This window comes from Chionomys nivalis, chromosome 1, assembly GCF_950005125.1.
Source record: "Chionomys nivalis chromosome 1, mChiNiv1.1, whole genome shotgun sequence".
Classification (NCBI taxonomy): domain Eukaryota; kingdom Metazoa; phylum Chordata; class Mammalia; order Rodentia; family Cricetidae; genus Chionomys; species Chionomys nivalis.
The window spans coordinates 150,035,865-150,062,351 of record NC_080086.1 but is presented as its reverse complement, the minus strand read 5'-3'; the positions used below and the strand labels follow the sequence as shown (position 1 = coordinate 150,062,351).

The 26,487-nt window shown below is 42.4% G+C and overlaps 2 protein-coding genes across 5 annotated transcripts in view; one reads left to right on the top strand and one right to left on the bottom strand.

Moving 5' to 3' along the window:
• The window catches only part of Kmt2c (lysine methyltransferase 2C), a 226,539-nt gene extending 214,064 nt beyond the window's left edge, over window positions 1–12,475 (top strand). The window contains 7 exon segments of the mRNA XM_057788031.1: window positions 168–304; window positions 1,706–1,848; window positions 2,113–2,281; window positions 7,688–7,804; window positions 8,133–8,206; window positions 8,391–8,499; window positions 10,539–12,475. Coding sequence (XP_057644014.1) covers window positions 168–304; window positions 1,706–1,848; window positions 2,113–2,281; window positions 7,688–7,804; window positions 8,133–8,206; window positions 8,391–8,499; window positions 10,539–10,631 — 842 coding nt within the window. The 3' untranslated portion in view covers window positions 10,632–12,475.
• Window positions 12,476–18,369: 5,894 nt separating this feature from the next.
• Window positions 18,370–26,487, bottom strand: part of Galnt11 (polypeptide N-acetylgalactosaminyltransferase 11) — a 39,543-nt gene continuing 31,425 nt past the window's right edge. For all 4 annotated transcript variants that reach the window (XM_057778527.1, XM_057778536.1, XM_057778544.1 and 1 more), the window contains 5 exons: window positions 25,588–25,740; window positions 22,045–22,263; window positions 20,668–20,772; window positions 19,138–19,275; window positions 18,370–19,019 (listed from right to left, as the gene is read on the bottom strand). In XM_057778527.1, coding sequence (XP_057634510.1) covers window positions 18,888–19,019; window positions 19,138–19,275; window positions 20,668–20,772; window positions 22,045–22,263; window positions 25,588–25,740 — 747 coding nt within the window. In that variant the 3' untranslated portion in view covers window positions 18,370–18,887. The remainder of the gene's footprint in view (window positions 19,020–19,137; window positions 19,276–20,667; window positions 20,773–22,044; window positions 22,264–25,587; window positions 25,741–26,487) is intronic.

Genomic DNA, 26,487 nt, shown 5'->3' with positions numbered 1-26,487 from the left:
AACCAACATGTTTGTTACATTGCTGGCCAACAGGTTTATTTGAAAACTAGCAGGTCTTTATGAAAGACTCTTCTTCACCCTCTCTTGGGTTTGAACAGTGTTCAGTTTTTCTCTTTGTTTAGCTAAAAGGAAATACATCATAAAAATTATTTTTTCTTCATATATAGATGTTTGGGATAAAATTTTGGAGCCTGTGGCATGTGTGAGGAAGAACTCTGAAATGCTGCAGCTTTTCCCTGCATATCTGAGAGGAGAGGACTTGTTTGGCTTGACTGTCTCCGCAGTGGCCCGGATAGCAGAATCAGTAAGTGTCCTAGTCACAGCCTGATCCAGCATGCTCACTGTGTTCCCCTTGGAGACATTCCTACTTTCCAGGACTGACCCATTCTCATAAGGAAATGGGTGTGGGTGGTTAATTGGAGACCTTAGCTCTCTTAGAGGAGTAGTTCATGTCATCACGTCCTGTTTATTCACATGGTTGAAGAGGTATCCTTGGTCTGATGAAGTTGTAGTGTTTTCCAGAATATTTTTCCCCTTTTCATAAGTTTTCTTGACATTCTCCTGCTCTTGTCCAAGGGGCGGGTGGTCCCAGAGAGCAGTAGGTTACAGCAGCACTGACTAGTGTCTTCTCTGAATGTAGGTGTGTTTGGCAATGAATCTATGTAATAGTTGAGAAATGTATTTCAGAGCCAGGCCTGATGGTGAAGGCCTATAATTGCAGATACTTAAGATGTTCAAGTAGACGTATAAGTTTAAGATTAGTCTGAGTAACCTAGTGAGACCCTATCTCAGAGTTTTAATTAAGAAAGTAAAAGAAAATAAAGGTTTTAGTTCAGTAGTGCTGGCCTTGATTGTCTTAGGGCCTAGGTGGTACTCTCAGAACTGGTAAATAAATGAATGAATAAATGGATGGATGGACAACAGATGGACAGACAGACAGATAGATGGGAAAGTGTTGTAGAAAATAAGACCAAGCCAGTGAGATGGCCCAGTGGGTAAAGGCACTGCCACTAAGCCTGACAACCATAAGTCAGCCACCAAGACTTATATGGTGGAGGGAAAGAACCAGCTTCCCACAGTTTGCCCTCTGTCTTCCAGAGGTTCACCATGGCACTTGTGTATATATACACATGCTTGCACTCTCTTTCTGTCTGTCTCCCCCCACCCCCGCTCCTTTCCTCTCCATAAATACATATAGGAATAAATAGAATAAGACCACCTTTGGACGTATCAGCTACTTTTCTAGTAAACCTTCATTTCCCACCAACACTGCTAGAAACAGTGAGAGTGACACCTCATATTATGATCACATTTGACAAAAGTGAGAAGTGATCCAGAAACTAAACCACATAGGTGACCTCCAGCATCCAGACAAATAACATTCACTAGGTTGTGACCACTGCTTCCTGATTGTAAATTGGGAACATCAGACCCTAATTCACATGTAGGAAGGCTTTGGTTGGTGTATTGGTTCTGGGAATTTATCCTCTCCTCAAGGAAAGGTGGTTTGGACTTAGCAAATTTTACTTCGGAATTTATACATTATTCAAATAGTTATGAGTGCAGGCTCATCATAGTAAATAGTTCACAGATGGGGAAGAAAACATTTCTAAATTGTTTTCGCTCTGGGTCATCTTTGGCCAGCTGTAGATTATATCCTTGGCCAGATGAGTTACCTTTTTGTGGTTTTTTTTTTTCTTTTAAGCTACCTGGGGTTGAAGCATGTGAAAACTACACCTTCCGATATGGCCGAAATCCTCTCATGGAGCTGCCCCTTGCTGTTAACCCCACAGGTTGTGCTCGTTCTGAACCTAAAATGAGCGCCCATGTCAAGAGGTTTGTGTTAAGGTATCTTGTTTCATCTTCACATAGTACAGCCCAGGGTTTCTAGGCACCTTAGTGGGTTTTGTGCTTAATTTGTCTGCTGCTTACAAACCCTGCTGTCTCTGGCTGTGTATGTGCCTGATAACTTCAGAAGATGCACTGTGTCTCTGCTAGGCAGCTTTCTGTGTGTTTCTGTCAGTAAGACTTTTAATTGGCTTGGCTTTCACACTATTCAGAGGGGTCTTCAGTTGTCCTTTTATTTTCCTGTTGCCACATCATCATCTGTAGGCCTCATACCCTGAATAGCACCAGCACCTCAAAGTCATTTCAGAGCACAGTCACTGGAGAGCTGAACGCACCCTACAGTAAGCAGTTTGTCCACTCCAAGTCATCACAGTACCGGAGAATGAAGACTGAATGGAAATCTAATGTATATCTGGCCCGGTCTAGGATCCAGGTGAGGAATGTTTTGTTTTGGTTGGTTGTTGTTTTTTTTTTTTGTTGTTGTTTTTTTTTTTTTTTTTGGCAGGGTGGGGGGTTTTGCTTTTTGTTTTTTTGGTTCTGTGATTTGAACCCAGGTCCTTGTGTATACTAATCCCTGCTCTGGACTTTGAGAGTTGTATTCTACCTTGTCAGTTTTCAACAACTATGGTTATAGCCTTAGAACGTAGTGCTGGACCACCTCAAGTAGAAAGTATTCCTTGGGACTTTACCTCTTTATATCTCATTAAAGACTGTGGAGAAAACAGGATTTTGCACACACACACTGAGTTTTAAACAGCTCAGTAGAGCTGTTTACAAACCTTTGAAAAGTAAAAATAAATACCAGCACTTGAAAGGCAGAGCCAGAAAGATCACAAGTTCCAAGACGACTCAGTCTTAAACAAATAAAAAACTCAATAAATACTTCCATGTGACCTTGCAGCTTTGAAAGTCATATCTTTTAAGCACTTCCTGTCATGAAATCGTTGCACATTCCTGGTAGACAGTGGGGTATCTAAATGTAAGCATTTAAAATTAAACTTGTGGTCCTCGCCTGCTGAGTTATGATCTTAAAACTGAAATGTCTAATCAACATCTCACTTGTCCCAGAATGTAATTATAAAGCTCCTACTTTGTAAATTTCTACAGTCCCCAAGCTCTTTACATTTTTAATAGTATCTATCAGTTCCTAAGTTGATTTGTATCCTCAGATCCACGCTTCCATAAAATCCTGTTAACTCACCCCATCTTCCTCCAAGTTCCAGCCTCTTCCTTGAAAGCAGTGTTTCTCTGTGCAGTAGAGATTCTTACAAATTTAGTGCAAGCTCTTTGCTCCTTACTGGTAGTTTCTAGAATCTTCTTGTTCTTAGACATTTTGCAAATGTGCCTAGCATCAGGCCCTCATTATCACTTTCTTCTCTTGATGATTCCTTTCAGTCTGAGCATCCTTCTGTGTTCCTGTCCAATGCTTTTTCTGGTTGTACCCAGAAACCACTGTTGGTCAGCTCCTGAGACATGTAACATCAGCCAGGAGTTCTGAAACTGAGACTAGGGGTCTGCCCATCCCAGAGACTCTGGAGGGGCACAGCCAATCTCATGACTTAGATAAGCATCTGCCTTCTTTATGTTATTTTTTGCTAGTTCTGATTCTGGTTTCCTCGTTTTGCTCTTCTGAAATGTTCTTTACTTTATTAGCTGATCTTTCTTTATTTTTTAAAGATTTATTTATTTATTATGTATACAACATTCTGCCTCGATGTATGCCCGCACGCCAGAGGAGGGTGCCAGATCTCAGTACAGATGGTTGTGAGCCACCATGTGGTTGCTGGGAATTGAACTCAGGACCTCTGGAAGAGCAGCCAGTGCTCTTAACCTCTGAGCCATCTCTCCATCCCCTATTAGCTGATCTTTCTTATAAAGTTTTAATGACCAGCTAAGAGCTCTTTGCACTCATCATTATTTGAAGTCTTGTTTCATATTCTTTATGAAATAAACTCTCTGCTATGACCCTCTGAGGTTATGTGGACATGCCGTACGGTCTCTGCTGCTTTCAGTTGCTTTTCTCATTTGCATTTTAGATAGATATTGTTCATTCTGTGCCTGTTCCCATTCCTCAAGAATGTCTTTAGCCGGGCGGTGGTGGCGCATGCCTTTAATCCCAGCACTCGGGAGGCAGAGGCAGGCGGATGTCTGTGAGTTCGAGGCCAGCCTGGTCTACAAGAGCTAGTTCCAGGACAGGCTCCAAAACCACAGAGAAACCCTGTCTCAAAAAACCAAAAAAAAAAAAAAAAAAAAAAAAGTCTTTAATAGGATCTTAACTGTGTCTCCAAGTCATAATTAACCTAAATCGTTTTTTAAATTTTCTTTCTTTCTGTGGACATCCATGAGGGTGTACATATGCCATGGTGTACATGTATAGGTCAGAGGACAACTCTGAGAATCGGTTCTCTCCTTCCACCTTTACACGAGCTTCAGTGATTGAATTTAAGTTGTCTGGCTTTTGCAATAAGCACTTTTATCCACTAAGTCATTTTTGTTGGTAGAACCTGAGGCATCTTTGAGAGTTTTGACTTTCTCTCATTTTTTTTCTCACTTCTCTGGTGACCATGGCAATAGTGGTAGATGTCTTAAAAGGTGGGTCTTTCCCATCTCTCGTCTCTCTTTCTTCCTCTTTCTGTCTCCTGACTCTAGTCCCCAGGGACTTGCTCTGCCCCCTTCTCTGCCCCTTTTCTCTCCTCTTTCAGTAAACCTCTCATGTGAGCCCGGTGGGCATGGCGTGACTTTTCTTCTTGGTATTTTAAAATAAATTACAACATTGGTTTCCTGACCAGGAAAGCTCTCCTGTTGCTTCCTCCTGCCTACCGGCATTCTGAGGTGCACCAGATCCCTGTAACCCAGTCCACATACAACAGCCTCACTTGTCCAACTAACGGATCGCTAGCCCCTCCAACACCAGCATGATTGGTGAGCCCCCTCTTTTCTACCTCTGGCCATTTCCCGTGAGTGAGGACACATCTCTCTAGTGTGGTTTCTTGCCTTTTGGCCTTATCAAGTCCTGGTACCAGGCAACCACAGCTCTCTCAGGCTCTTGTTCTTTGTGTGATGTGCACAGGACAGCCTGTGCTTATTTAGTGTGATACTCTCTGATTTCCTGGGATGCTAGGAATTTCAAACTCTTGGATCTTATTTCTCTGCCTCACTCATGGGAACTGTGCCCACCTTTGCAGTCAGATGTGGTCTACTCAGTACCCCTTAGATAACAATCCAAATGGCTGCTTCCAAGCACTCTGTTATCCCAGTATTTTACAGGACCTTTGGAACAGTCTGCCAGTAATCCAGTAGATGGAAGGAGGTATCAGAGCCCTTTCACTCTTCGCTTCCCCCTCCCCCAATAAGCCTCTTACACTAACTCTGTTGCTTGTGGCATGTTTGCTTAGGGCCCACTGAAAGGTAATCACTTCACGCTGGGATCTACCCTCCTGTTCCACCCTCAACAGATCCACTCTCTTCTTCCTGCAACAAATCTGCTTTTTTTGTTCACTGATGGCATTGTGTTCCATTCAATACCAACAATTGATCTCTTAAGGTGTTATCCGCCTCTGACCATTCCCCTGGATGTGAGGCTTCCTTTCTCAAGCAGTCTTCTCTTCATCTTTCTGACTCGAAGTCCTGGTGCCAGGCAATTGTGTCTCTTAGGCTCAGAACCCTTGGCCCCTGTTGTTGTGTGATGACGCATGGCCTACTTAATCTGATCTTCTCTGAATTCCTGGGGTCCTGGGAATTGCAGACTCTTGAGTCTTCTCTGCCTCACTCATGGCAACTGAATCATCACCCTGTAGTCCTGCCTTTTTGAGAATTATGTGTTTCATGACCTTTGTCCCTTTAGGTTTGTACCAGCTTGCAGGGTTAGGTGTTTTCCTATATGAAATATCTTATACCCACCAGAAACTCTAGTATCGTTTTTTCTTATAAAGGTTATTTTTTTATATAGACAAGCATATCATTATTATACACATACCATAGGTTGTATTCTAGTTTTTTATCCTTACAAAAACTTCAATTGTTTTACTTCCTTTCACTGTACAGCCTGCTATTTAGTATATAACCTGCTGTGCTAAACTTGATCTTGCAACCATTGCTATTACTGTACCTTAGGTTTTCAGAATAGGCCTCAGTTTGGACTACTTGCTTATGCTGATCCAAACAATACTGATCTGCACTGATATTCTTTCTATATTCTGGTTCACATCTGAGTCACACCTGGAACAATTCAAACTGCATAAGTGGGTTTCTTTTTTAAAGATGAGTCTGTGACAGGAAGACACCTATTGACTGCCAACTCCTCCAGAATCCATGAGCAGGACTTGAGTGTCACAATTTCTCTTCCTTTTCCCCAGTTTCTTCCCTAATCAGAATCGAAAGCCCAAGTTCAAATTAGGGCAAGAAAATGCAGATTATCTATGAACATTGTATTTATTTACTTACTTTTTTGAGTATGATATTTTCCCACAACTTCATTTGCTACCCTGTCTAAGACTGCATTACAGGATTTACCAGACACAGCCTAGACAGTATAAGCTGCCAAATAAGGCACCAGTGTGTTAGGCAGTTCAGATTTTCTCAGCCACTCAGAAGCTAAGGCAGGAGGACCACAAGTTGCTTGGTGAGATCCCCTTTGAAAAAACATGTATAAAGAGCTGGGAATGTATGTTAGCACTTTCCTAGCACATGTGAAGCCCTCGGTTCAAACCCCAGTAGTGAGGTTCGGGGGCCATATCCTGTACATTTCTTCACCTTTCATGGTAATTATAGCAAAGTAATGTTTTCTGGTTTTGCCTTATTCCATTATTTCTAGGAAACTGAGAGTCAAATCTGAAACTACTTTGTAGTATTCATAATCCCTTATAGTTCTTCTACTTCCTGTTTTTTGTTTTGTTTTGTTTTTGTTTTTTTCAAGACAGAGTTTGTGTAACAGTCCTAGCCATCCTAGAACTAGTTCTGTATACTGGGCTGGCCTCAAACTCACAGAGATCGCCTGCCTCTGCCTCCTGAATGCTGGAGTTAAAGATGTGTGCCACCACTGTCCGGCTTTCCTGTTCTATCAAATGTATTACTCTATGGAGTTTGGGCTAACTTCATATAGAAGGCACTAGCTTATCTGACTGATGATAACTTAGCAAGCCTAATGGGAAATGCAACCATCCAGTTCACAGTAGCATTTACAGACATTGTCTTAATCCATTTGGCATTGCTGGTGTAGGATGCTACAGATGGGCAGCTTGTCAACTATAGTTTACCTGGCTTACTGTATTGGTGGTGGGAATGACAATGCCTCACTTCTAGTGAGGTCCTTTCTGTTGTGGCCTTCCAGAGTGAAAGGCAGAACAGAGGGGTGTCCTAAGCTTCTGTGGGAGCTTAATCAGTCATTCAAAGATAGCTAACCTGCTCCCACTAGCATTGCAATAATCCATGCCTGAGGACAGTGTGAAAAAGGATACCAAAACAATGTAATAATGTAAAGTTGAAAGGAGCAGGATTGTCAGAGTTTTAAATTTCAGAAAACAATACAGTCAGTAGCCCTCACTTGGATGTAGTTGAAATCTTAAATACGGCTTTTGATAAGACTCCAAGGGCAGTACGTTTTTATTAAAATAAAGGTCTAGCCGGGCGGTGGTGGTGCACGCCTTTAATCCCAGCACTCGGGAGGCAGAGGCAGGCGGATCTCTGTGAGTTCGAGACCAGCCTGGTCTACAAGAGCTAGTTCCAGGACAGGCTCCAAAACCACAGAGAAACCCCCCCCCCCCAAAAAAAAAAGAAAAAAGAAAATAAAGGTTTGTCGAGTATATTGAATGTGTACAATTCTTTTTTTCCTTCCATTTAGGGACTGGGCCTGTATGCTGCTAGAGACATTGAAAAACACACCATGGTCATTGAGTACATTGGAACGATTATTCGAAATGAAGTTGCCAACAGGAAAGAGAAACTTTATGAGTCCCAGGTACCATATGAACTGACCACAAACAGACATCTAATGAGCACAGCCATGTGTGTTCAGCTGTGAGCAGAAGCCATAGCTGTAGACTTTTACATGGCTCTTGTCTCTTCCCTTTCACCATCATCTTTTGTAGTTGGTGTTACTTGCCCATATGTAGACTAATACCCCCAGCTTTACAAAACCCCTTCTGATGTTCACACTGACCCACCAGCAATGCATCAGCTATGTTTGGTAGGGTCCACAGGAATGACCAGGGGTCTGGTCAGCACAGACTATGAGTTGAAGTGAAGGAGCTTCAGATCACAATGATGATTGCCTGCCTTCTCTTTAGAACCGAGGTGTGTACATGTTCCGCATGGACAATGACCACGTGATTGATGCTACACTCACAGGAGGGCCTGCAAGGTGAGGCAGGACCGCCATTGGTCCAGAAGACTTTGCTTTTGTAGAAATGTCCCCACTCTGGCTGTGCAGTGGACTGGAATCTTCATACTTGCTTTGTTAAAACATTAATAGAAATGTCATTAATTTCCTTTAGAGGGGAATGCTCTCGTTGCTGTCGTGTTCAGTTTTCTGATTTGTCTTGCAGATATATTAACCATTCATGCGCCCCTAACTGTGTGGCTGAAGTAGTGACCTTTGAGAGAGGACATAAGATTATCATCAGCTCCAACAGAAGAATCCAGAAAGGAGAAGAGGTAAGGGGTGGCAGAGAGGGAATCTGCCTGTTGTCTGTTCCAGGATATAGCAAGCAGTTCATGGACCTGGGGTTTCTAGCACATTATTCTTAAAAACTTGTCCCTAAGAGTTTTGCCATCTGTTCATCTCACTTCAAACATTCAAATGCCGGCTTCTTTCGTGCGGTAGTTCTTAAAACCACATGAAACCTACCACACAGTACCACACACATGTCTTAGGATCATCCTTTGTCCTCTAATCTGGGCAGTCTGACAAGCCCCTCTCAAGATGATGCCTGCCACTGATTGGACATGTAAGACATGGAATTGTCGCCTCTGGCAGTTGCACAAACTTGATGTATTATTGGAAGGGTTGCAGACACAAGTTTGGAGAGCCACGTGCTCCTGACTATGTGCACACTTAGAAAATATGTGGGTGTTTTGTGTTTTCTGTTTTTAAAATGTTTCATGTAAGACTTGACATTTGTTTCTAGTATCTCAAAGAGGTAACTTTGGACTAGTTTTTCACCTAAGGTTGCTGTTACTCCTAATTGCCCACTTTACATTTCCCAACTCTGACTTTCACGTAGCATCAGCACCTTGAATCAAGTGCCCTAAGTCTGGAATTGGTGCCCATGGCAAGCTCTTGGGAAGACTGCAGTGTTGGGAAGCCTGGGTGTGTTCACTGTGACAAAGCCCCAGTCTTCTGTGGGCAGAGCGTGAGATCACACCTATTTACTTGTCCTTTTAGAATGTGCTTTTAAAATTAAGAACATGCTTATGAAGTGAGGTTAAAGCTCACCATTAACAGTAACAGACGTAAGAATATCCTGGTGCCAGGACCCAGGTCTCATCACTCCAGGACAGGCCCTGCAGAGCCCAGCCTTGTGACTCTCCTGTTTGTATCATTTTGCACACACCCTCTAGCTTTGCCAAGCCTGTTTTAGTAAAATGGAGACATATTGTTTAATTCCATAGCGGGGAAGAACTCAGCAAACACCTAAGAAAAGGCAGTGGCTTCTTTTCAAAGCACAGCTGCTCTGTGGGTGCAATTGTCTTCCTTCCTGTGTAGTCTTCCACATAGCTGTCTGTTGTCTGAGTTAGGCAAGACCCAAGACATTTACTGTGTCTTGCCCCTCGCTTGGCTTTATGGTTTTATGAGGTAGAGGGGGCAAGGGTGTAAAGCTTATTTGGTGGAATTCTTAATGCTTCCCATCCATTTGGTTGGTCTGGAATTTGAGTAAGAATTCTATAGCCTTGAATGTTGATCCAGAACAACTCTTTCTCTGAGGGGGAACACTAGCTTATCCTGAGCCAAATACAAGCGGCCATGGTCGGCAAAACAGATTCAGTGTACCCTGAACTCTATCATGTTCCACTGTGGAAAAGATGGCATTGACTTTGTCATTACAAGGTTAAAAGAAAGTGCTCAATTAGTGCTTTAATTGGTGAGACATGAAGTGTTGGTAGGTTTTAGACACTATCTGAAGATAGGTTTGGGATGGTGGACATTCTAAACTGTTAAAATCATAAAGATGTTAGACCAGGTACAGATGTGGGTAGTAAGGCAATGAAGGGGATTGGATGTAGCTCTAGAACATTTTTATGGCAAATCTGCAATGTTCCATCTCTCCATGGTGCCAAATTCTAGTAAGCTAATAAGTCTGTAGGACCTTTGAGTAGATGTAGCTTCCATCCACATGAAGAGAAGGAAAAGGCCATGATATTGGCAAGGGCAAGATCATCTCTGACCAAACCAGGGTAGCCTTCTAGGATTTGAGGGAGTGTTAGTCCTCATCTTTCCAAAAGTGGTGGAGAGAACACCAGAAGACATAGAAACGGTATCCACATTACCTTCCCGCAGATCTACTTCCTATTAATGTATGGCACTTACCACGTCCTTTTGTGGTTCACCACCCCACCCCATCCTCCCGCAAGGTTGCATGGGACCTCAACAGACCCAGTTTTGGCTTATGTTTGTTTTCTTGCTGGTTATAAAATACGAGAGAGTTGGAAGTGGGGCACTGCCCTGTCTCACACTGTGTCTTTGCCATGGGCAGCTCTGCTATGATTATAAGTTTGACTTTGAAGATGACCAGCACAAGATTCCATGTCACTGTGGAGCGGTGAATTGCCGGAAGTGGATGAACTGAATGCATTCCTTGCTATCTCAGCGGGCGGCTCGTCCCTAGGAAGAGGCGACTCAACACTTCATTGGATTTTACAGACAGAAAGATATTTTTGTTTTCTGACTTTTTGAAAAACAGCTTCTGGAAGCTCTGGTTCCTCGGCCTTTGTCTGAAGGAAGCACAGCACAGAGGGAGCCAACTGAGGCTGCCTTGCTGTGCACTGAGGTCAGCAGAGTCACAGAATGGTCCAGCACTTTTTTTTTTCTTTTTCTTTCTTTCCCTCCTTTTGTTTCCCTGTGGGTGGGTTTTGTTTTGTTTTTGTTTTGTTAGTCTCACTAAGGAGAAACTTTTACTGGGGCAAAGAGCCGGTGGCTGCCCTGCCCCAGGGTGGGGGCCTTCCTATGAATGTAAGACTGAAATCACCAGCGAAGGGGGCTGTCCAGAGTGCTGGCCACGCCTTACTGACAGGGGCAGGCCCTGAGTTTAACTAAGTGGACACCACTGATCAAGGAATGTACTGAGATGACTTCCTTAGGGATAGAGCTAAGGGATAATAACTTGCACTAAATACATTTGAATACTTGATTCCATGAGTCAGTTTATTGTAGTTTTTGATTTCTGTAAAATAAGAGAAACTTTTTGTATTTATTATTGAATAAGTGAATGAAGCTATTTTTAAATAAAAGTTAGAAGAAAGCCAAGCTGCTGCTGTTACCTGCAGAACTAACAAACCCTGTTACTTTGTACAAATATGTAAATATTTTGAGAAAAACAGTATAAAATAGTTATTGACCAAATGCTACCAGGCGCTGCAGCAGCTCGGGTGCTTATAACCATGGTAGGGATGTTACAATATAATTTTATGTTATTAAATATGCCATTATAATTATGTAATAACCAAAATTTTGCCCTGGTGTCTCTGGGCTTTTTGGAAACTGTCTTAGTGCTTGTTTTCTACACCTAACTTCTGACAGAGCAGCGTGTGTGCTACAACTACAACTTTATCGCTGCTGGTGATTGAACTAATGTTTCCTATTATATTGTTGCATCCCTACTTCTTCAGTCAGGTTTTTTTGTGCTTACAATTTGTGATAACTGTGAATAACGGCTTAAACACACACCCAAATGGAGGCTGAATTTTTTTCTTCAGCAAAAGTAGTTTTGATTAGAACTTTGTTTCCGACCACACAGAATTATGTAATCATAATAGAGTCATGTAGCAGGGACCTAACCCAACTCCTTAGCCTTCTATTTAACATAAAAATTTAAAAAGAAAAAAAAGAGAGTGAAAGAGATGTGATGATGCTCCCAGCTGCAGGACTCCGGCAATAGGGTTTTTCGAAGATGTAATTTTAAAATGTGTTTGTATGAACTGTTTGTTTACATTTCTTTAATAAAAAAACACACTGTTTTGTGTTTGCTTGTAGAAACTTAATCAGCATTTGAACCAGGTTAGCTTTTTATTTTGTACTTAAAATTCTGGTACTGACACTTCACAAGCTAAGTATAAAATGAAGTTTTTGTGTGCACAATTCGAGTGGACTGTGAGCTGTGGGTGCATTCAGTGACACAGCTCTCAGCTTGTAATGTATATGGCATGATGTATTTTTATCTTACAGAATAAATCAATTGTATATATTTTTCTCTTGATAAATAGCTGTATGAAATTTGTTTCTTGAATATTTTTCTTCTCTTGTACAATATTCTGACATCCTACCAGTATTTGTCCTACCGGGTTTTTGTTGTTTTCTGTTCTGTATAATAGTATCTAATGTTGGCAAAAAATTGAATTTTTTGAAGTATACAGAGTGTTATGGGTTTTGGAATTTGTGGACACAGATTTAGAAAATCACCATTTACAAATAAAATATTTTACATCTATAGAATCTGCTTCGTGTTCTGTGAACTGTGGTCATGTTTGGTTCTGCATGGTGTCGGCCAGAATTACTAGAGTCTAGATGTTCAGGTGTAAATTTAGCCATGCTCCCTGGATGTGGGCTCCCTTCTCTCAAATAAGGAGAGAACTTGTGTTCGGCGCACAACACGGCAGGTTACAGATCATTCTTCATGCTTACTTGCTTGTTTACTCCTCTTCTTATTTGTTTATGGGTGTGTGTCTGAGACAAAGTCTCAGTGTGCTGCCCACACTCAAGCAGCCTTCTCGCCTTCCTTTCCTCAGTCTCCTGAGAAGTCAGGACTACAGGTGTGTCTGCTGCTAGGCCACCTAGACAGGTTTTGGTTTTGTTTTATTTTCCTTTCTTCAAGCTACTTTTTGAGTTTACTTTGTATGGTAGAGACCTAGCAGAATGAATAGGCGTAACTCATTTAATGATTTACAGATAGGGTAGTACATACCTTGAATCCCATGTGAAGCAGGGGGTTTGTGAGTTTCAGACCAGCGTAGGCCACATACATGTAAATATGTATATGTAAACAAGATCATCTCTCAGGAATGAAGAAGCTACAAAAATCAAAATTCCCAGAAGCCCCCTTTCCCTAACATGGTAGGTTCAGAGCTGCATTTCTTCCTCCAGACACAGTGACCTGAGTCTGAGGGGAGAAAATGCCTTTGTGTTTATTAGAGTGATGCTGCTCCTTTAAACTTGTCTCTAACCCTTGTTTATGGGTTAGAGACCACTCTGCTTTCTGGGATGAGCCTTTCATGTTGTGTGTGTGTGTGGGGGGGCATTGTTCTGACTGCCCAGCTAGCTTACACACACCCGAAATAACCACACAGAAACTGTATTTATTAAAACACTGCTTGGCCATTAGCTCTAACTTCCTATTGGCTAACTCTTACGTCTTAATTTAACCCATTTCTAATAATCTGTATATCACCATGAAGTTGTGGCTTACTGGGAAAGATTCAGCATGTCTGACCTGGCAGCTCTCTCTGACTCTGCTTTCTTCCTCCCAGAATTCAGTTCTGTCTTCTCCTCCTAAGTTCTGCCCTATCAGGCCAAGTAGTTTCTTTATTGATTATCCAAGGAAAGCAACACATAAACAGAAGGACCTCCTACACCACCTTCATCTGACAAACTAAAAGTTTTTGCTGTATGCCAAGGAAACCAGACACAGACACCAAGAGGAGTGGTTCCCTCACCAGGTGAGCAAACTGACATTGCTTCTGTGTGCTCCAGATACCCAAGCCAGTGGCCTGCCATCAATGGGGGAGCCTAGCACCATGCTAAAGAAGTATCGCCTGTCACTGCAAAAAGTGCCTTAAGATTTCCTGAATGAACCTGATTCTCAGCAGGTCGTCTACTGTCAGCCCTGTCTGCTGCCCAGTCTTGATTGTTGAGCTTGTATGTGATATGCAGAAGTCTCCCCAGAGTGGCTGCACACATGTCAGCATCTTCTTGTGCAGTGCTCTTGGTTTAGGCTTTGAAGTTTCTCTGTTCCAAAGAACAGAGCTTAAGTTTTGAATACGGCTTTCTAGAAAATTCTTCCAACTCAGTTTCAATCTAGCCATGAAAATAAAGTTAAGTACCTTGCTTCATTTTCCTCGATGGACCTACTGCAATCTTAAAATTCCTCTTGGGATATATGCCCAGCTTTACTTACAAACTCCCAAGGCATTCAGTTCCTCCACACCATCCATCCCCCAACTGTCCTCCTTTCTCCTTTCTGACCTCTCAAGTCTCCGCAGTATGGTGACTGTGTACCAAACATTGCTTTTGCTGAACAGGAGGCTGGCAATGTGCACATTCACTAGCCCCGTAGAAGCCTCATGCCAAGACTTGTTTTCTTCAGAGCCACCCTACCAATCTGCTGCCAGGCTATGGAATAAATTGTGGATGAAATGAGGGTTTCTCTCAGGAATACTTTCCTTCAGTTGCCACGACCCAGTCTGTGAAAAGAGCTGCTGCCTGTTGCGGTTTGTACTCCATGTGTAGGAGACCCTAGCCTGGTGTTAAGTTGGAAAATTTAAGATGTGCCATTGGGAGATCTCAATCTGTCTTACATTCCAGCCATAAGGGCAATGTTCCGCCACGATGTGTGTCTGCTCTGCCACACACAGGTAAAATTATTTAACAAGCTGTTGTTTCTTGTCACATTACATACTCTACAGCCTTTGTCATCTCCGCCCATCTCCACATTTCACATTTCCACAAATACAACCCCCGGTAGGGGGTGCTCTGTTTTGTGTTAATGCATGTAAAATGATATCTGATGTGGTCGAATTGCATTCCATCAGTGACTGTGACACTGAGCGCCTTTTCATATTATAAACTTTGTGTATACACCACTCCCATCTAAATATTCAATAAGTCCTTTTGTGCATTGTAAAAACTGGGTATTGAACGTCTCGAGCTTTTTCATCTTCTCATTCTGTCTTTGAACAGGTGCTTAACTCTGTCCCATCATGTTAACATTTTAAGGCTATTTGTTTGGCAAATCTTTACCTACTCTGACTGAAGTCATGAAGATACTCTGCATTTTTGCTTTTATTTTATGTTCAGATCCCTATCTGACCTGAAATAAATGTGTTCAATCAAGGATGGAGAGAATTAAGGTTTAATTTTGTTCAGATACAACCAGTTCTTCCAGTAAAATGTGCATATTTGGAGTTAGGGAGATGACTCAGAAGATTAAGTGCTTGACATGCAGACATGAGGCCCAGTGTTCAAGGCCCAGGACTCACATTAAAGCCAGGTTAGTGCAGGGGCCTATGTGTATTCTCTGTGTGTGGAAGGTGGAGGGGGAGCTCCCTGTAAACGTTTGGTTTCCTTGAGGCATTGAACTGGTCATTTAGCCACACTGGCCTGTTTTTTGTTATAGTTGCCTCTTTGCCCTTAAGTCATTAGCACAATAATTTTGAATTAGTCCATATCCTCCAGAATTCTTCAAATTTTCTTATCACCTAAAAAGGTCAGCTGCAGCAAACTCTGGAAACTTCCCAGCACTCAGTTTGAGATGCAGCTTCTTGGCAGCCTTGTCACATTGGTCTTAGTCTGTTCTGTGTCCCACAACTTCAGTTGCAAACTGCAGCCAGTGCCCCAACCTCATTCTCAAACTGCCACTCATATGCACAGCATACCCCCCCTTTTGTAATTTTTTATTTATGTATTTTGATTTTTTTTTTGTCCTGGAACTTGCTCTGTAGACCAAGCTGGTCTCAAACTCACTGAGATCCACCTGCCTCTGCCCTCCAAGTGCTGGGATTAAAGGCGTGCACCACCACTGTCTGGCCTATGCTCCTTTCTTTGTAGCTTGTGTGGAATTCTCTAATGTGTGGAAGCTCTTTGATTTATGATGAGCCATGTCCCAATACGCCCTCCTGAAAATGAGAAAGATCCTAAGCTGAAAGTGCATTTAAATACACATAGCCTTTTAAAGAAGTTAGCCTCATCGAGATGCCACACATCAGGTACCATATAAGGCTACATTTGGGCAAAATCCCTGAACAAGCCCATTCTATGTGTTGGTAATATATTGTAATGTATTGAGTACTGTGTGTGTGGTGGTGGTGGTGGTGGGGTCTCATATAACCCTGGATCACAGAGATCCGTCTCCTCAGTACTGTAATGAAAGGCCTGAATACTTAAGTTTGATGTAGATTAAAGCTGTATCATCAACAAATAACCGGGGAGGCGGGGGGCAGAATTCTATACAGAAAATTATGCTCAGATGTACAACTTCATATCATAAACTCAGTTGTCAAGGCATCTCTATGAAGGCAGTCAAGTATGTCACATCAGAGAATCAGAGTCAGAAGGCTATCAGAGGAACCTCAGGGCCCTGTCACTTCAGATTGGGATCCTTGGAGCAGTTGTTGTAGTTAGTTGTTTTCTACATTCCTTTAAGCCCTTTGGTAGACAGATATGACAGGCCAGTGTTCCATCTAGCTCTCTTACTGGCTTTGTTCTCTGGGCATCTCTCCATAGTTTTTATCATATCCTATCCAACTGTTTTTGCCATTTCAAGTTGGTCTGAGTGCAACCTTCTTGGGCAGTTTGAGTTCCTTGGCTGAACAGCAGGGGATGGTTTGGTTTTGTAAGACTGGCTCTGTGCTGTACTCTACTATGCCCCCCACAAATGAGCTTCCCTTCACTCATATCTGTGGGCTGGTTGCCATTCTTCCTGATGCCACCAACTTTTTTTCCTGTTGGATCCTATTTCATTTCTCTTCTGATATTTCATATTTACTTCTTCCTTGAGCTTCAAATTTGCTTTCTCTGTCTAAGTTAGGATCACTAAGAAAATTAATCTCTATTACAGATGACTACTGCTTATAAAATTTCCAAGTAATCTGGTAGCATACCATACACATTCTACTATGTTTTCATCATTAGACATGTTAAAACAATGTTTTAATTTTTTTCTTTGACCAGCAAGTGGAAGTGTATCAGTTTCAAACTATTGGAAGGTTTTATAGTTCATTTTTTACATTAATTATAAACTGACTGGCCTATTAGCTCAGGCTTCTTATTAACTCATAACTTCTGTTAGCTTATCTGCTTCCTGTGTCTGGATGACGACTGCAGACTGATCCTCTTCCCAGAATTCTCCTGTTCTTTATAGATCATTTTTACTTGACTCCTTGGACATATGTACATGCTATGGTTTTGAGTGGAGAGTTCCCAAACCAGATCAGCCTAGTGATACTGTGTATTGTTAAGATGTCAGCACCCTGTTTTGGGTTTTGAAAGGCATGCTGAAATATCTCACAGTAACTGTAGACAGATATGCTTGTTGAAGTTCCTAGTTTTTGGCAGCATGTATTTGGGATTCTTCCTGTAGATGAATTGAGCCTTTCTGTCATTGGGCAAGAACCCTCGTCAGCTCCCATATGGATGATGTCCATTTACTGCAGTGTCTGCTGCCATTCATTTTTACAGTGAGTGTCTTGTAGGTAGCCTGCAGTTGGTCCTGCATTCTTATCCAGTCTAGCCTTCTAAAGGAAACTTTATATTCAGTGACAATATTTAACATGGTCATTGCTATTGCTGGGTTTAAATCCACTCACTGCCCTTGGCTTCCTTTTCTTTGAAATCTATGAGAGGTTAAGTACTTGGGATACAGGTCACAGATGTAAATGGGATTTAAATAGTTTTGTGCTTTGAGTTAACATCACTGAGCTTCTGCTATATCAGATTGTACCTAAGAAATAGAAATTTGAGGCAGGGGGGAATCACCTTGTATTTTCATGCTTATTTATAGACTTTTATGAAATTTTTCTCCAGCTGAGATTCTTACCAGTTTTAGAAAAGAGTGTCACAGGCAGACTGCTGTATCCAAATTCAGTAAGGAACTGCTACTGAAATTAGCAACTGCCATCCGTCTAGCTTAGTGAAGTATTGCCCATCATATTCCTAGGTCATCCAGACCACAGGCTGGCCCCACAGCAAGTCAGAAGATGGAATGCTGTGGGATAATGCTCTTGTGCACTGTAAAGATTTATCGCTCATTGGTTTAATAAAGCACTGATTGGCCAGTAGCCAGGCAAGAAGTATAGGCAGAGCAACAGACTTAAGAGAATTTATGAAAGAGGAAAGGCAGAGAGAGTCACCAGCCAGATGCAGAGGAAGCAAGATGAGAATGGCTTAATAAGAAAAGGTACCAAGCCATGTGGCTAAACATAGATAAGAATGAGTTAATTTATATTATAAGAGCTAGTTAGTAATAAGCCTGAGCTAATAGGCCAAATGGTTTATTAATTAATATAAGCCTCTATGTTTCTTTGGGGCTGAACATCTGCAGGACCAGACAGAACAGAAACTTCCATCTATACTGAAAGAGACATAAATCATAGTTAAATGATCAAAAAGATCCTTTATTTAATGTAGACAGCTTATTAAGTCATTAAAATAATTTATAATAGTTAAATGCCTCTTAAATATACATGATACCTTCTGAAGCTAAAAGTAATATGCATTCAACCAGTTTTAAAATCTATTAGAAACATTAAACAAATGATAGTAAAAAAAAAATCTCCTATGAAAGGAAATTGTAACAAGTTCCTGATTGGACAGAAACCGTTCCCTCTCCAAAGGAGAATGAGAGAAACGTAAATAAATACAAATGTCTGCTTCCTGGGTTTGTACTAATAGACCCAAATCCTGATATTTATTTTGTTTTCCCTGGATAAACAAGAATCCCTTAGCAGCAGCTCAGAAATAACCCAAGTCCCAGTGAAGCACCTTCTGCTCCTGTGATGGTCACCTTCTACCAAGGTTCTTGTCTGCTGGGGTCTGCAGCATCCTTCATAAAGCACCTTAATTTATGGCAGGTGTGACAAAACCTGGCAAATTATGTTGTCTCCATCCAGGGCCCACCTTAACCTTCTAGGCGCCACTGTTGGGAGGAGGAGCCATCACAGATGGCCATGCCAACAGAGCCCTTCTGATCCATCAGGTCCACCACTCTTAGGCACTGTCCAACAGACACTTGGTATAGCCTATTGTTCTTCTGGAAAAAAAGGGAAAAAAAGACTTTTTATTTAAAAACAAACATTCCTGCAGCATGCAGGAAAGATGTCGAACCATTAGGGCTAGTTAAAGCCCATGTTTATAAGCAAGAGCCTCACCCCAAAGGTCCACTGCTGAGATCCTCCTGACCCATGGCACTTCATGAGTCGAGGTGGGTCTGAAGAGCGAGTTTCTGACATATCGAGGCAAAGGAGGTTGTTCAAAATCAACTCATGCTCTTCATTATAAATCCAGATCTAGAGATAAAAACAAACAAACAAAAAAGATTTAAAAAAAAAAGACACAAGTGTTGCTTTAGGTACTGAATGAGGGCCTGGATAATACTTCACAATGTGCTCTTCGTGGTCTTCCCAGCAGGCACACTGGTCAGAGCACTCCCTCAACTATCTGAAACAGTGAACTGGGAGATGAGGGAGGCCAAAAGATGTCTCAGGGTCACTGGGGACTGTTGATTTAACTGAATTAAAGTGATTGTGTCACTGTAAATCATTTCCAGTTTCCTTAATTCAGAGACCTATAAAGCGGATTATTACCACAGTCCTCATCTGCTGGGTGATGATGTGCATAAGCTGTTCCAGTCGAGCCCTTCTGCAAATATCACACCCCAATTCCAGCTCACAATGTCTGCTGTGAGACCTGGGCCAGCCAACCTGAAGCAGGGTTCCCTTTGGGTGTGGATGCACATAATCTTGGTTTCTGGCCCAGGCCTCAAACAAGATGAATACAGATGCAGTGAGAAAATCCCACAGGTGCCATCACAAAAGGAACTCCACCAGGACTAGAAAGTAAGCCCTGCTTGAGTCCTGTACTGGCTGCTTGAAGCCAGTACGACTGAGGAACTGCACTGTTTATTAGGCTTTGATTATAAGTAGCTATAGTGTCAGCGTAATCCTGCATGGCTACCATCATTTAAAACCATTTACCTTGGGCAAGTGCAGAAAAGGCGCCTGCTGCCAAGCCCGATGACCTAAGTTCCATTCCTGTCCCCACGTGACCAGAGAAGAGCACTGACTGCTGCAACTTGTCCTCTTACCACCATGTGTGCACTCACATAATAAACTGATGTTTTGTTTTTTAAGGCAGTATGTTCTAGAAATGTCCAAGTATACATTCCATTTATCAAAAAACCCAGGTGTTTTCCCATCCCTGTTGATAGCAGTGCACCGGTGAAATGAGTGACAGTCAACACAGGCCAGTCCTGACACCTGGGAGTTTAAATCACTTCAGGTTGTGCCGTCAAATAACAAGCCTGAACTTACAGTAACAAACTGAAATGCTATTTGCTTACATTTTAATATTTAATATTGAAAAGACTAACTGGAATTAAGTAGATGGAGTGAACCAAAATTCTGTTGCGATGTCCTCTAATGAGTTGTAAAAATTGGTCAGAAATCTGACTGCTTCTCTACTGAGGACTTAAGGTTTGAAGAACAGCACTCCCCATATCACAGTAAAAAGCACAAAGGTCTAAACAATTGACAAGCAATGATCAGGGGCAGAGAAACAGAAGACAGAAGCAGTTATTTTAAATGATCTCTAGAGTCTTTTAAGAGAAGTCTGATGGTCTGCATCTGCCCACATGTGCTTTCCTTCCACAGAGCGGCTATGCACTGGGAGGCATCACCCACCTGAGTCGGGTCTCCATAGTCACAGGCCTTAAGCAGCACTAGGCCTCCTTTCTGGCTGGGGCGGCCCTGGGCTACCAGGCATTTGTTGGTCTGCAAGTGGTAGAGCTGCAAAAGAGAATGGTGTTCTTGAGGACTCCTACGCAGACAACTTGGTGTCTGAGGGATGTATGCTTGGCATGGGAAATACTCTTCCAAGTAAGAACCTAGGAGCTAAGATGAAGCCAGGCCTATAATCCCAGCACTCATGGAGCTGAAGCAGGAGGATCATGAATTTGAGGCCAACCTATGCTACACAACAAAACCCTGTTTGACCTTTTTTTTTTTTTTTTTAAGTACACTATGTTTATGCTGACTTGGAAGTACAGAACCACCAAGACCTTCCAACAGTAACACCAAGACCAAGAATTATGCTGGAAGGGATTTCAACTATATGGACACAAAATACTTAATTTTTTTACTTAAGAAAAGACCCAATAAGCACCTTGGTGGTTGTTTTGGGGTTTTATAAAGTAAGCAAGGAGAAAAGTACTAGGCTCAATTTAATACAAAAAGCTGGGAGATGTGCCTTAGGAGTCTGAACAACTTCCTGTCGGTGTGGGGGGGTATGCACAGGAGTGGGCAGGCACACCTATATATGTGCAAGTTTGTACGAATGAGCTTTCCCCCTTGTTCACTGAGGCACAGGGTCTCTCAAATAAACCAGAGCTCAATGAGCTTGCTCCAAGGACCCTGTCTGCCTTCCAAGCACTGGAATCACATGTAGATCACCAACTGCCCAGGGTCTTTATGGGTTCTAAGGCTCCAAACTCAAATCCTCACTCTGAGTTGCAAAGTGCTTTATCAACTAAGCCATCTCCCCAGCATCCAAAATGCCAGTTTTAGAGATTACTCAGAAGAGCAGACCCCAAAAGCTGTGAACACAATTAGAAAGGATCTACTGTGTGCCTCTGCTAAGCTCTGAAGACTGCCAGTGCACTGGGTGTGAAGTTCACCACATGTCACACCAACTTAACTGTCACCTTCAATCTGTCTCAAGTCGGTTCCTCAAACAGACTGAACAGTAACCGCTGCTCATTTTGCTGCTCATCTCTCCCTCTGAGGGACCATTTCAGGTCTCACACTGCCTTTGTCCCCATTGTATCTCTACTCTTGGAAGCTAATACATAAGCTACATAAGGTCCCAGTCCCTCCAACACAGTAAGTACATCTTGACCTGGATGTAAACAGCAAACAAAAAAATTTTCAAGCTTTTCTACTTGAGTAGGGGGAAATCCCCAAAAGAATATACTTAAATCTAGATGGTTCATCACAGAACCTCAAGAAAACTGCCTGCTACGCGCCTCCCAACAAAACCCTCAGACAGGACTGCTGTCTCACCCGTCCGCGCAGAAGGACTCTGGGACGCTTGGGCCCTCTGTTGATGAAGATGGGCTGTTGAGGTTTGGCATTTGGGCCAGGTATTTGCATCTCAGGGTAAATATTGTCCAAATACCATTTGAATGATTGACAGCCCAATTTCTTCCTCAATTCAACACGCTCACTGATATTTCCAAAGCTTTTGGTCTTCAAATCAGGTCTTAAGGAAAAGTACTGCTCCTAAGTTTAAAAAAAGAAAAATGTGGAAATATATTACACATTCTGTGAGGAAAACAGTCCTGTGTTTTCTTAATGTCAAAATATCAATGGGAACTTTCCACATGCCTGGCACTAACCGTAACATAAACTCAAGATATATTTGATTTCACAGAAGACAAACTGAAGGAAACTCTTAAGTCAGCAGATTTGGTGACCTGAAATAAAATGGCCCCCAAAGGAATTGGCACTATTAGAAACTGAAACCTTTTTTGGAGTGGTGTGGTCTTGTTGGAGGAAGTATGTCACTGTGGAGGTGGGCTTTGATGTCTCAACTGACTTCTTATTGCCTGCAAGAAGATGTAGGACTCTTACTTCCCTCTCCAGCACCATGTCTGCCTGCATGCTGACTTGCTTCCTGCAGTGATGATAATGAATTGAACCTCTGAACTGTAATCCACCCCAATTAAATGTTTCCTTTAGAAAAGTTGCCGTGGTCATGTGTCTTTTCGCAGCAACAAATACTACAGAACACAGCAGATTCTGGGTGAGATGAGTGACTCAAACTCTTGCCTCTGTTATTCTCAACATGAGCTAAAGATCCATGATCCCATGGATACCAACTAAAACTGAGCCAACTCTGCCTCTCAGGAGGCAGAGACAGGCAGATCTCTGTGTGTTTGAGGCCAACTACAAGAGCTAGCTCCAAGCTGGGCAGTGGCGCACGCCTTTAATCCCAGCACTCGGGAGGCAGAGGCAGGCAGATCTCTGAGTTCGAGACCAGCCTGGTCTACAAGAGCTAGTTCCAGGACAGGCTCCAAAACCACAGAGAAACCCTGTCTCGAAAAACAAAAAAAACAAAAAAAAAAACAAAAAAAAAAAAAAAAGAGCTAGCTCCAGGACAGGCCCCAAAGTTAGAGAAACCATGTCTCAAAAAAAAAAAAAAAAGAAAGAAAGAAAGAAAAAAGAAAAGAAAAAACTTAAAACACGCACCTTTAATCTCAGCACTAGAGAGGCAGAAGTAGGCAGATCTCTGTGAGTTCAAAACTAGCTTGGTCTATGTAGCAGCTCCAGTCAGTCAAGACTACATGGTAAGACTATGTAAAAAAAACAGTACCACTAACAAAAACAAACAAAAAACAACATTTTCAATTTTTTTAATTCATTAGCAGAAACTTCTTTTTTTAAAGACAGGGCTTCTCTGTGTAGCTCTGGTTGTCCTGAACTCGCTTTGTAGACCAGGCTGGCCTTGAACTCACAAATGACCACCTCTCTTGGCCTCCTGAGTGCTGGAGTTAAAAGCATACACCACCACTTCATCTAGAAACTCACTTTATCTGTCGCAAATGTACATTTCCCCTGACTCTGTGTGTTGCTTACAAGCTTACTCTGATGGAGGGTGCATGCCCTGGTGCACTCACGGCAGTCAGGCGACGACTCTCCCCACCTTTAGGGGGGGTTCTGGAATCAAGCTGGCTGTTGAATTTGTGTGACAAACATATTTACCCCCTGAGCCATTTCACTGTTTGAAAAGTGCAACCACATGAAAAATGTAGTTGAAATAGAAGGAATATTTTTAAACTATTAGTTATTCTTATGTTAAAGTTAATATAAAGTTATTATGTAGTTTCTAGATAGTGCAAACATGCAGCCCAGAATTAACCTCTAAATTAACATTCCTGTGACCACTACACAGCAGCATGCCTAGCTTACAACGATGACATTTTAATTATAATATAAAATAAGAAATCATACCAGTGAGATTCACATTTGGTCTTGCTTCCTCTTTGAACGATCTTTTTACACATACAAGACTTTTGTAACATGTACTACTTATGTGAAAAACACTGGTCTGTGCATGTACAGTTCTTCTAAAAACTGACACAGTTCACTACACAATGAAGTAATTTATGATTTAATCAGGACAGTTACATAGTGGGACACTTTCAAACTCATAATGATGGGGGGTGTTTTGTTTTGTTTTTGAGACAGAATCTAATGTGTATCCCTGGCTGGCCTAGAACTCACAAGACTGGCCTTGAAACAAACACGAGCTACCTCTGCCGGGTTAAAGGCATGGGCTACCAAGCCCTGCCATTAAAAGAGTTGAATTTTATCTCTGACAAACCTTGGCTCACTTTAAAAAGATGCTCAGAGTCACAGGCAAGTGCTTCTGGAGAACAGTGAAGCTCAGCCCTCAGCTCAAGGTACCATACTCCACAGGGAGCGTTCACGCGGCTCTTCAATTGCATTCAACAGGAAAGCAGATGCTGCTTCCTTGCTCAGGCATGCAATGTCTACACAGCAAACACAGTAAGTGTCTGAATTTATCTGACTGTGGAAATGAGTTAGACCCTGCAAACCTGAGTGGGTGGGCAGAACCTAGAGGTCAGCAAGCCACATTGTGAGGATCTCTGTCACACAGAGATGATAACAATTCACAACGAGCTGAGCCCCACAAAGCTCTGCATTAGGAGAGGGAAGGAGACAAACAGAAGCTTGGCATCCTGAGCCCCCGTCTCTGCTCCCCGCTCCCTCCTCAGCACTCCAGTCTGGGTATCTGCTGCTATTTACATTTACCTCACAGGGTTGCAGATCACTGTATATTCCCTTAGTCATCTTGTTTGTCTCTAAAATAAGAGGTCAGGTACTTAGCCAGACATGCTAGTGCATGCACACATGTAATCCCAGAACATAAAGGCACAAGGATGGAGTATCAGACCAACCCATTCCAATGACAGTAGCAACTGCACACAACTAATCACAGCAGCGTTTTAATAGGAGTTAACATGTGAACAACAGGTAATGACCACACTGACAAAGTGTCCCTGAACCATGAGAATTACTGGAGTGCTGAGACCAGCCTAAACACAGATGCCAAGTGAAGGCCACGGGGATGGGCACACGAGTGCGAGAGGTCTAGAAGAGACAGGTGTGGTTCTCTAGGGCTTATGGATAGAGAGGTGACACAAGAAGGGTACAGGGTTTCTTCTGTTGTAACAAAATGCTTTAAAATGGACACACTTATTATACTTGATAGAGGGGCTACAAAGAAAACAAAGCTGTATAAGGTAGGAAAGAAATGCAACAGGAGTCCTGAGGGAGCAGTGTAGCCCAGTGGGTGAAAAGGCACAGCCCAGTTCTGGAGTCCTTAACCCTGAAGGGCCCAGAAGGATTAGCACACTAAAACAGAGCTGCTTCCTATGTTTGCAGGGCCACACTCAAAAGTCAGGTGAGAGTCAAAACAGTGAATCCTGGGTGAAAAGAAGCCCAGAGAGAAATGGCACAGCAATGAGGATCAGCCAAGGAGAACCATGCATGAGTGGAAAAAGGCAGACAGACACTCACCTTGTACTCATCCAACCAGACATGTGCCAGCCTCAGGGAGTTGTGCGTCATGGTGTCCTGGCCTTCGGGAGATCCATATGGCCGCCTTTTTCGGAAAATGTGTCCTACTCTCGAGCAAGGGATGATGAAGAGCTTCCCGCCACACATCCAGATCTAGCCAGAAGCAAATGGACTGTCAGTTCAGACTGAAGCAGCACACCCACTCTATGAATGGTGGCTATGCAACAAGATGTACTCAGAAGAAAGTAGGGGACATTTAAAGATTAGGTCTTCCTTTAATCCCAGCACTCGGGAGGCAGAGGCAGGCGGATCTCTGGGAGTTTGAGGCCAGCCTGGTCTATAAGAGCTAGTTCCAGGACAAACACCAAAAGCTACAGAGAAACCCTGTCTCAAAAAACAAAAAAACAAAACAACAACAACAAAAAAATTAGGTCTTCCTAAAATGAAAAAGGCAGCAAATTCTGAAACATTCATCTGTTCCCGTGTGTCTGAATTGTGTTATCATCCTTTGTTGATCTTAAGGATTTAGGACAGGAATGCTTATTAGCTAGTCTTCTGTTTTTCATGTACTTTCTTTTTTGCCTGTCCTGGAACTAGCTCTTGTAGATCTCTTGAACTCAGAGATCTGCCTGCCTCTGCCTCCCAAGAGCTGGGATTTAAGGTGTGCACCCAGCCAATGTTCTTAGAAACAGTGTATAAAAGAAAGCAAACAACTTGTTTCCTCAGATGTCTGCATCTGCAGCACACATACAGGAGAATGAACACTGAAGCCTGAAGTTAATATTGGGGTCTTAGGGGCTGGAGAGATGGCTTGAGATGGCTCAGTGGTTAAGAGCAGTGGGTACTTTTCCAGGTCTCCTGCTCAATTCCCAGCGTCATGGTGGTTCACATCTATAGAGG